Here is an 11,864-nt window from a genome sequence, read left to right as displayed (position 1 = left end):
AGGCCCATTGAAATTTCCACCTTGTTTCAATGTATTCAAAAATTGTTGGTAACCGGAATAACCATCTTGGATTGGCATTGAAGCATGTCTTTCCCAAACATATATAGGAAGAAATGGATGGTGCCTTCTTGTATATTTGTTCGAATAGTGGTAATTGGGTTGGTCCACTTCCAACTATATCATTAGGATCCTGCAGACACGACCTTGCCACCTTGTGAATGATTCAAGGACTACTCAGCGGACTTCAGGGGATATTTTATTTGAAGAGAGAGAGAGGGGAGAGGTAGTTTCAAAAGTTTAACCCAAGGGGCAAAAGGGGAAGGAATGTAAGTTGCATGGAAAAAACGAAGAAAGGATTGTGTGTGTGTGTGTGTGCATGCATGCATGCTCGTGTGTGTGTGTGTGTGGTAGACAAGACAACAACCCCTTTTGCATAGTTAAAAGACAAAGGAGTTAGAGAAGGGAAAAAACATAACATTATAGAGTGAAAGGTAAGTGCTTGAGTGAGTAGGTAGAACACCTACGAGAATGTATAAAAAAGTATGGAATAGTCTTATTGACAAAGAATGCCAATAATGTTCCAGCAAAAAATATTTGCGAACAAAAGTGTAGCTCATGAAGTCCTGTGACAAGCATCTCTTTTATTGAAGAGGAGAATCTACATACCTACCACCATCCACCAAGGAAACAAGATAAGAACTTGTTTAACCTTAGTTGGGAAGACAGGTGTCATAAACCCTCCTCCCTTGTTATCGGGGTCACAATAAAATAGAAGCTTAAGCAGAACTTAAGTAGTTCCAAGTAAAATTATGAAAGTAAACTGATGCTTTTTGAGAGAGTGAAATCTAGGTAAATTAGGAGATCCAAGTAGAAAAAATTAAATAGTAAATAGTAAAAAAGGTTTTAGAGGGAATTTTGAAAAAAGAGGGAGAGTAATTTAAAAATATTTAAACAGGGAGAAAACTAAGAAAGGAAAATAAAAATTGAAAAATAAAAAACGATCATTATTGTAAAGGAAAAAGAGGTTAAGGGAAAAATGTATTTTTTAAGAAAGAAAGGTAAAGGGGGTTTAAAGGGTAGATAAAAAGAACAATAAATTGAAGAAGGAAATAGGGGAAAATTAGAGGAAAAAAAGAGGAAGGTGAAATCAAGGGAGATTTAAATGTGTGTCGAGGCAAAGAGCCATACTGACTTAAATGTACTATGTGCAACCGTCCAGAGTTGCAAGGGAAACAAGACTGTGTGTGTGAAGACTCGACAAAACCCCGTTTCATAGTGAAGTGAAAACAATTTTGGTAATGGAAACAAAAGAGAAAAGTGCTATGAAACATTACAAAAAACTGAGAGGAGTGTAGATTGCAAAAGGTTTGTAGAATGCATGACTATACAAACAAGTTTTGCCTTGATAAGTCGTCACAAGCATCAATTTATTGAAGAGGGGAGTCTACATACCTGCCATCATCCAACAAGAAAAATGATAAGAACCATATTTTAACTTAGTTGGGAAGACAGGTGTCATAAACACCCCTCCTTTGTTATCAGGCTCACAATAAAAATAGTTGCTCATGCTATAGAGGTATAAAGCTAAATTCTGATACTATGTTTTAAGAATTAATTAGGGTGATTTGAAGGAAAAGTGAATAAATGGCTATGTAAGGAAAATTAATGTATTAGGTATGAGAACATAAAAGGGAGAAGGAGGAGGGGAGAACTTAAATTTTAGAGCAATAAATTTAATATTGAGACTTAGAGCATAAGGGAAGGAGAATTTATAAGAAAGACGAGCTTAAAATAATACTTTATTTCATTAAGTGTAAATTTCAATAACAAAAACTTAACTTTAAAAAGTAAAATATTAAATAAAATAGAAAGACTTACCAAACATTAGGGATTAATTACAAAAATATAGAACATTTTAGGAAAATCTTAGAAGAAATTGGAAAATAAGAAAGTATTAGGAGAAATTTTTTTGGAAAAAGGGTTTAGATTAGGGGGGAAATGGGGGGGTAAGTTGAGAAAGGGTGTGAGGGAAATTAGGAGAAACAGAGGGGAAAGAGTAGAGAGTGTGGGGGGAAATTTTATTTGAAGAGAGAGAGAGAGAGGGGGGATAGGTAGTTTAAAAAGTTTTACCAAAGGGGTAAAAAGGGAAGGAATGTAAGTTGCATGGAAAAAAGGAAAAAAGGATTGTGTGTGTATGTGTGTGTGTGTGTGTGTGTGTGTCTTTGTGCACGTGCGCATGTAGTGTTGTGTCTATTGTGCAATTGCTACGATGTTTCTTACTATGTTTGATATAGGATTTTGCATGATGTTTGCTTGCTAGGCATGTTTCTTTTAATGTTTGGGTTAGTTTTAATTTTTAGAAGGATTGAACAATTGAAGTTTTTCATTATCTAACAAGATAAGGTGAGCTTCTATCTAACTTTGGAAAAAATCTTGAGTTTTTCCAAGCCTCGCTTGACCCGCAAAGTCCTTTTCATAGAAAATACCATATTGAAGTCCAAAAGTTCCATGCAACAATAGAGGGACTGGATTGATCAACCGATATCACTTTTGATAAGTATGACAAAAGAATTATGCTTTTTTTTTATGAAATTAGTTTTGATAACTTAATGCTCTCACGTTAGGTTCATCATTGTTATGTTCATTTGAATTATCACCCAATCATTTTCTCTTAATGTGGTTTAAGCTTGAACTAACTTGCTACATATGGTATATATTTGACTAAAGATTTAAGTGTCATGTTCTTAGCTCCGTAGTACTAAGGTTCCTTTCAATTTAAGGTCATATGGATTTGGCATACTTGAACTTTGTTAGGATTCTTTGTGTGCTAACCACAATCTAAAACAAATCCTATGCATTGTCAGGAAGCCTCACAGACAATGCAAAATTTGCCCCAGGACTCTGTTTGTACATTGAAGGCATTTGCCACACGCATCTACTCCAACCATGGGCCAATGGGTAGGCCTCCATGGGCAACCATCCAAAGGAAGTAAGAGATCTTCTAGGGCCTCAGGGTGGTCCATATATGTGACCAAAAGTGTAAAATCACCTTGAAGCAAATCTATTGCTCCAACCAATGGCACTCTCACGAGGGGGACCAAGCTGATGCCTCCAATTGTCGTTGCTAGCCAATCGAAGTGGTGTAAGAGAAAAAGGGCACCTTCTCAACTTGTGTGAGTACCCTATGTGAACAAGCCAAAACCACTCCCCTCGATCCCACTAAATCTGTCTAAGGGGCCGGCCTTCCCATAGCCTAAGGCATCACCTCGCCCCCTCTGTGTTGCCAAAAGTGAATCAATGGTCTAGTTCTTGCATGAATGGCCTACCGCTCAGACAATCTGTCACTCAAGCAAATCGAAAACCCCATCTACCTCTAGGTCTCTTGCAATCTTTGGCTAGAGAAGGCCCCCAGGCCCTACTCCATAAAGTCTACACTGGAAGAAGCCAAGGGACTGCCGCACAAACTGAATCTTGAGATAGTACTAGCGGTGGGTGCTTGAGAGGCTATGCAATACCTCCCACCATGCCTCAGGGATCATGGCCTCAATCTTTATCATCCATGCACTTGACTCCTCAAATCAGAAAGCGCCTGCTCTCATGCCTCTATTACCATGAGAAGGAATCTCCATCTCTCAAAGGACCATTGTCCCACTGTTCCCAGCCAACGTGTGTCTACTACCCAATCATACGTCCCTCTTGATCCCTCACCTTCGGGTGCCACTCTGTCTCTCAACCCCCTCCAGGCACGAAGGGCTAGCCAAGATGAATTCGCTAGACAAATAGTGCCAAAACCTATGAAAGCCCTTCCATATGATGGTAAAATCCATTTGCAAGACTATTATGACTAACCTCTTGTGCAGGGGGTGTTCCTAAGGATCCCTCGCTGGAGTAAGAGATTCCAAGGCTTAGAGCCTAGGGTGAAACCTTGTACCACTAGTTTGCGTAGAAGGACTATGCTCTACACCTCTCGATTGATGATGCCAACTCCTCCCTATGACTGTGCTAGGATCACAGTTTGTTAAGAAAATTTTGTCCTAGTGTTACTCATACCATCCCACAAGAAATCGCACAGTAGGTATCTAAGCTTTCCCATGCACCCCCTATGCAAACACCATCATGAGGCTATGTACCACACCATCTTCGAGAAGATCTAATTGACCACAAGGCCTCTACTTTGCTATAGAAAGTTTGGCTACGCTCGAATACAAAAGATTATGCCACACACTCTCCAAGACTAGGCAATGTATGGGGGGACATATTCGTCCAACTTTATTATATTCCTATTTGTTTTCGACCATAGAGGTTAATTAACCTATGTTTGTCCATGGATTAATTGATTTATTTGGGTTAATTAATTTATTTTAAGCTACGTCTAAGAAGAGTGCACATTCTTTAAGAGGGTACGATTGGAACCCACAATGTTGTTATTCCCACATGTGAGCCCTACCACTAAGCTATAGAGTGGAAGAGTATATCTAATGCTAACTAAAATATTATAAATGGTCCCTCTTCCCCCTCCCCCTTTAGTAGTGTCTTCTTCGTTAAAGTCCCCTTCAAATGGTCCCCATTCCCTCTCCCCCTTTAGCACGTGCCTTCTTCTTTAATGTCCCCTTCTTAAGTGGTCCCTCTTAATTGAAGCTCCTCCCTTTATCCCTTAGTTTAATCATGCCCTTTCCCTCTTCCTTTTCACCCCTCTTTTTAATGGGAATTTTCCATTTTCCAATATATGGGGGGACATACTAGGCAATCTACTACTTTGTTGAAATGTCAATGCCAACGTAGTAGCCTAGATATCTCACTATGTGTCCCCTCAAAATTTAATAGAATCCAAGTGCTATGCCCAATCTTGAATCTCCTACACCTCCTCATTCATTGTGCGGAAACCAATCGATCTTGGCCCCTGAGGCCAAGCAGTATGTCACTATGGCACCCCATACCCCTCTAAGCTCTCATTGGTGCCTTCTAGAAAGAGTATTGTGTCATCCATGAACTCTGAATCCAAAAACTCATCGTCTAGTTGAATTAGGAGCCATATCTTGGTGAGGCTTGATGTTGGGAACACAGAAAGTAGCCCGAATCCTTTCTTACAAAGCGGAGGAGGAAGAGGGCATCCATGCTAAATTGAGTGAGAAAGAGTGATTGCCTCTCCTTTGTGGCCACCAATGGGCATCTGGCTGGTGCTCCTTGCTTACATAATCGAAACCCCTTGAATCCACTTCTCTCCAAGAAGCTCATCCTTTGCATAGTTCCCTCCGAAAAGGACCATTCTACCTTGTCATAAGCCTAATTGAATCTAGCAGAAGGATCGTGATCGGCTGAGACTCCTCCAGGCCAATCCATTGCCTTGTGAAGGTATTGTCTAGGAGGATGTTGCATTCTTGAACAAAACCTATATGATGTTGTGGATAATATCAGAAAGGTGAGGCCTCAACCACAAGCTCAAGACCTTGCTAAGATTGTAAGTAGTGTCTACCAAGTGATTGGTCTCCACTCATAGATGTCAAATCTATCCCCCCCCCCTTTGGGATCAAACAAATCTAGCCTCAACTCAATGTTGAGGAAGAGAGGCCGAGTCAAATATTTCCTTAAAAACCATCCAAAGGAGGATATGTTCTTAGAAGCAGCTAAAAAAGGATGGATCAAACCATCCTCCTCAGGATACTTTTGAGTTGGGAGGGCCTTGCCTTGAGGGCCTCCCAAAGCTCCTCATCAGTAAATGGTACCTCTAACTGCTTACTCATACTCGTAAGGACCACTGAAAAAATCGAATTCCACATTGGCTCTCAGGTTCGAATGAGCTAGGGAGACTCCTCCTTGGACTGAAAAACTGTTGACATAAGTCTATGGTCATCTCAAAGATCTCCTATGGATCCATGTGTTTGGCCACTCACATCCCTCAACTATTGAAGTTAAGTCCCAATTGATAGTGGTTCAATGGTCTAGAAGAGTTGTTTAGACATCTTGTCTCCCTGTCATACCCATTTGGCTTAGGAAGAGCGATAAGAGAACTCAACTCGTTGGACCTCCGTGGCCTAAAGGAGGCCCAAAGGTCAACCTTTGCACTCTTGTACCCATCTATGAGCAACTATGAGATTGGATCCTGCTCGTTGAGGCATCTTGGGATGCCAAATCCCATCTCGATGCTCTATGCCACTCCTACAGAACATGCCTCTGATGAAGGGCCTAGGAATAGAGGTCCTCACTACTCCTATGGATCATGTTTACCACCCAAATATCCCACTCACCCTCGAGAGGACACTATGGCCACTCCTAAATCTCAGACAGTCCACAACAGGGCTGCTCTAAGTGAAGTACAATCAAGGATTGATTTGACATCATTGTGCCTACCACAATGCCTATAGAAACCCCTTTATGCATCAATCAATCAACCCTATAAAGCCTATAAAGGCACTCTAGTAGAACTTCTATACCTCCACCGGTAAAAAGAAAAGAGAAGGCTTCTAAAAGGCTTGGCAAACTCTACCTCTCTCCAAAAATCACAAGCTTTGATCGTGAAGATGACCTACTCCAACGTACTCTCTCTACTGTGGGAATCTCTAAGAAAGAATATCCTCCTTGCTTGTCCTCCTCAAACTCTAGGTTGCTGAAGTCAACAATCCAAGACTCAACGTTTGGGAGACACTTCATCAACTACCTCCAAAAGAAGTCGCCTAATTAAAAAGACTCTCTCCATAAACTAAGGTAATATGAAATGCATTTATAAGGTGATATGCATGTATCAATGTTATGGGGACATACTCCATAAACTAAGGTAATAAAAAGTAATACATTTATAAGGTGATATGCATTTATAAATGTTATGGGGACATAATTGCTCAATTCATAAGGTAATACGTAATGCATTTATAAAGGTGGTATACATTTATCAATGTTACGGGGACATACTCGCTCAATTCATAAGGTAATATGTAATGTGGTGATATACATTTATCACTGTTATGGGGACATACTCGCTCAATTCAACTTTATTCCTATTTGTTTTGGTCCATGGAGGCTAATTAACCTATGTTTGTCCATGGTTTAATATGTTTTATGCATAGGTTAATCTTTTAAGCTTATGTCTAAGAGGGGTGCACATTATATCAAGAGGGGATTCGAACCCATAATCCTATATTTCACACACTTGAGCTCTACCACTAAGCTATAGAGTAGTATAGCATCCCTAAAGGTAAACATAATATTATAAATGGTCCCTCCTTCCCCTCCATGTCCCTCCCCCCCTCCCGAATATCACCTCAAGTGGCTCCTTCTTTAATGCCCCCTAACTCCATTATTCTTTAATTTCCTTCCCTCCCAATGTTATGGGGACATACTTGGGGCTCCTTGGTCTTGATCCTAGGAAATCCCCAATCTCTCTACACTCTTAACCTATGAAGAAAAAGCCTATAACAAAGTTGCTATTGAGGCCCATGTCAAGCAATGGGTCTCATGAGTTTATATAAAAAGGGGGTGACTTGATATTGAAGAGTGCGACACACTGTGGTCAAGATAGTCATTCACCCAACTCATCTCTAGTTATCCATGAGTAAGTAAGGAAATTGGCACTCCCTTAAATGTTGCAGCATTTGAGGATCTCCCTCATAAATATTCCTCAGTCTCCACCTCCTACATACCACAAAGGACATATATGCACATGTGTCTATGATGGCTCTTTGATCTCTACCTCCTACCTATGAAGAGTGTGCATAAGCTAAGCATAGGCATAAGCTGCTGACTAGGCATAGGCTACTAACTAGGCTTAGGTCTCTACAATGTTGCTTGGTTGACACCTTTCCTCTTGCCTTTTATGTGAAATCTATGAGATGGCTTTTTGAGCTAAACCATGGTTGTCCATACTATATGGGAGAGGTGGACTTGGACGTACCTTGGTGCTTGAATAAAAACACCCTTAATCAAGTGGGATAAATCCTCCCTATATTAGGTCATATTTGTCACGTGTGGCTATATTGGCTATTGCACATATGATTGATGTGGGCTTGGACAAACCTTGGTGCTTGAATAAAAACGCCCTTAATTGAGTGGAATAAATCCCCCCTATATTAGGTCATCTTTGTCACACGTGGCTATATTGGCTATTGCATGTATGAATGATGTGTATTTGGCATTAGTCATGTCTAATGACATGGTAAACCTCTTGCAGTGTCTAAAACCCTATAGTGACATTGGTTGTCCCCCTTACTTATAAGCTACAAAGATAATGGGAGAGACTCCTTGGTAACCTCTATATGCCAAGATCTATTAAGACATACCATCTAGTGTGATCAAGCTATGTGATGATTTGAAATGAGGCATCAAAATGTTAAAGTCTCAATGTGAATTGAGGGGGAGAGAGAGAGAGAGAGAGAGAGAGAGAGAGAGAGAGAGAGAGAGAGAGAGAGAGAGTTTGCTCATATGCATGTGCATGCATGCACGTGTGGCAATGCTTATGAGAACTATAATTCATTAATGTTTTTCCTATGGATTTGAGCCTCATTTACTCATCAAATATTAACCTCTATATGCCATGATCTATTAAGACATACCATCTAGTGTGATCAACCTATGTGATGATTTGAAATGAGGCATCAGAATGTTAAAGTCTCAATGTGAATTTAGAGAGAGAGAGAGAGAGAGAGAGAGACTTTGCTCATATGCATCTGCATGTTATTCTTATGAGAACTATAATTCATTAATGTTTTTCCTATGGATTTGAGCCTCATTTACTCATCAAACACCTTGTTTAAGAATGATGCAGCATCATGTGAAATTGAAGTGCAATATACCAGTGAAGTAAGATTCCATAAAATAACATTCTAATGATGAGAGCAAAGATAGATTCAAAGGTAAAGGAGATGAATAGAGGTAGGACCAAAAAAGGTCGTTGAATAGGAGTTTATCTGTGAAGCAATTTCCACAAAATATAAAAAGCTCACAAAAGAGGCCACCATTAGGCAACCAATTGAAAGATTTCTAAACTATTCAAAAAGGAGAGCAAAGCTGAAGGAGTCAACATGTAGAGAAATCAATATAGTAAGCACCACTTTTGGCTAGCGCAAAGCCAAAAAGCAACACATAAAGGTGACTTGGGCTACAACCATAGGTAAAGCTCATGGACAACGTATGCCCTACAATAAACAAGCAATCAATTTAGGGTCTAGCTTGTGTAGCCCATATGTGTTTTAAAAGTAAGTAAAATTCATTGTATGAGACTAAACAAATCCTAAAGATGGCATGGATAGCTAGTGAGCAATTGCCATAAACTAGAGAGATTACGGTGTTTAAGGGTCGTCATCCTAGGGTTATGCCTTTTGAGGCAAGACTTAGCATGTGGGGTGTGTGTGTGTCTGAGTTAGAACTAAGAATCAAAATATACTTTCCTCTACAACGAAAGCACGAGCCACATGGGGGATGACACTCAATGGCAATGTTATGTGGAGGATAGAGAGAATTTACCATGGTTATTCCCCATTTTAGTCTAAGTGGTATTTGCATTCATAAGACTCCAACATGTTTGTGCTATAACACACATTTGGAAGGCAGCTTTGTGTGCGGATCACCTTTGTGAGTGAAGACACACACTGATGACATGCGAGGGCACCAAAATGATGCTACTGGATGACACACACTGATGTCATGTGAGGGCACCAAAATGATGCTACTAGAGGTGGGTCCCCTGGTGTTAATTTGGGAGGAGGTTTGCCGGAGATTCCAGAGAAATGTTTCATTAATTTGGGAAGGTTAGTTAATGTCGTTTTCGTTGGGCGTGGGTGTGCTTATTTATATAGAAAGGAAAGGTCAAATGGGTGATGGTTTTTGGTCTTCCCCCTCAATTCAAGTGCAAAAAAAATAACACAAAGGCAAAAAGCTTGGGAGCTGCTTGGCTATGGCGTCCAATCCCGCTTGCTTCTACAGCTGCTTCAATTGCCGTAGCCCCATCGCTCACCACCACGACCTCATCTCCAAGGGATTTCAGGTTGCCAATCCCTCTCGTATCCCACAATCTTTCCCTTGTTTAATCTTGATCAGTTCCTCCAAAATCTGCTGCTTTGATCGTCTTGTTTGTTTGTCATCGCGGCATACATCGTGTGCTTCGTTCTCTGATTTCCTCCTTATTTGTAGAGAATGGACCTTCCTGAATCGAGTTACCTGAGCTGATTTCGGCCTTGTTGTGTAGGAAAAATTCTGTGTCTTGTGAAATTGGGACGATTACCGAATTCTGTGTTTTGTGCAATTGGGACGATCACCAAATTCTGTGTTTTGTGCAATTGGGGCGATTATCAACTTGTCTACCCTCTAAATTTGCATCAGCCATCAAAATTCAGCCTTGAGTAAAGTCTGGTTTTGGCATATCCTTGCATGCAATTTTTTGTAGCATGGCAGAGATGGAGAGCGGGTCGCGGATGCAAAAACGTGAAGACGTTGTTTCATCGGAATAGAATGATATACTTTTGGGTTTTGGGTACAGACTGAAATGCCATCGATCGCATACACAAGCTGAAATGAATCCAAGGCTTCTAGTATCCTCGAGTTTACTGTGATCGCCGCCCGGTCTGTTGCTTACGTCACGGCACAAATACCCTTTTCGTTGAGATTCTACGGCTACGTACTCCATCTGTTGCCATGTCAAATTGTACTGTGCGCCGGATTGCTGTTAGGGGTTTACTCGATTCGTAGGTCAAATCCGGTGTGGGAACCGTCCGATTCTCTGGTGTTAGTTTAGTTAGAGCGATTGTAAAAAGCGAGCTTCCCAAAAAGTTTAGTTAGACTTGGGGTATGCATACGACAGATTGCATATTCCTTGCGTGATTACATTTTTCTAACTCTGGAGCCTGTGGGGAAGTCACCGCAACTCATCAGAGCGATCCACAGCAAGAATGCGATCACTACGGTAGGATTGATTGTTTCAGACCAAGTACAGAGGGAAGAGTCAAGACGTTGGTTGAAGAGATCTCTCACAATTGCCGTGAAATTGTTGTGTGTCTATTTTTTGTGTCTTCTCAGAGGAGGCTGCAATTTGAAACTGAACCCAACAGGGCGTTTAGGCAGGGATGGTGTTTTCTGTGTTTGCTGTAAGCTAAGTGGGGGAAAGAAACTAATTTGAGGAGCGATATTCTGACAGGGAAGAAGTGGACGTGCGTTTCTGTTTGCCAGGGTTGTGAACATAAGAGTGGGAAGGAAGCAAGACAGGAATCTAAATACAGGGTTGCACACTGTGGCTGATATAAGTTGCTGCCTATGCAAACAAGTTCTGGGTTGGAAGTATGAAAGGGCCTATCAGGATTCCCAGAAGTACAAGGAGGGCAAATTCATACTTGAAAAGGCTCGGGTTTTGAGGGAGGATTGACTAGCACTTCAAAGTTACCTACTTGCTAGCTCCTCCTCTCTTGCTTGCTAATTTGCACAACACTATGCTCATTGTTGGCTGATTCTGAGTGTGGATTGGATGCTACTTCCTTAGCTTCTTGATTCCAAGCTCCCGCCCCCTCGCCCCCCCCTGAGTCATCTCTCGTGCCTATCCTCTCAAAGGCCCATGTTCCATGAATGACACCACCATCTTTGTTATACACAACTCAATGGGGATTTGTGTCCTTCCTCACCCCTTGTACATATGATAGAAATAACATTGATCTTGGTCTTCCTATCCTTTTGTCAGATTGTAGGCTTTCCATGTGGCCACCAACGGTTCATGTTCATTTTTTCGAGGGATATGTATGCATAAAATAGAAATTTTCATCATGGAATATTATTATTTGGCAACATAATCTAGGATTCTTGGTGGGTAGGTATAGTTTGAGCCTAAAGTTGGATCTTAGTACACAAATTAAGGTTTAAGACTTAAGACTACTCTGTACACAAAGTACACA

General features: G+C 40.8%; 1 protein-coding gene across 1 annotated transcript; it reads left to right on the top strand.

Annotated features, from left to right (window-relative positions):
• Nucleotides 1–9,800: 9,800 nt before the first annotated feature.
• On the top strand, nucleotides 9,801–11,627 carry LOC147892659 (protein yippee-like At4g27745). The gene is made up of 2 exons (XM_087387125.1): nucleotides 9,801–9,973; nucleotides 11,120–11,627. Exons 1-2 carry the CDS (start codon nucleotides 9,884–9,886, stop codon nucleotides 11,342–11,344), a joined length of 315 nt encoding a protein of 104 aa, XP_087243251.1. The 5' UTR covers nucleotides 9,801–9,883; the 3' UTR covers nucleotides 11,345–11,627.
• The last annotated feature ends 237 nt before the right edge of the window (nucleotides 11,628–11,864 follow it).

The sequence above is a fragment of the Dipteris shenzhenensis genome, chromosome 16, assembly GCF_047967505.1.
Source record: "Dipteris shenzhenensis isolate YYH24624 ecotype China chromosome 16, Dip_SZ_1.0, whole genome shotgun sequence".
Lineage (NCBI taxonomy): Eukaryota > Viridiplantae > Streptophyta > Polypodiopsida > Gleicheniales > Dipteridaceae > Dipteris > Dipteris shenzhenensis.
Note: the sequence above shows the minus strand (reverse complement) of the source record. Positions and strands in the feature narration are given on the sequence as shown.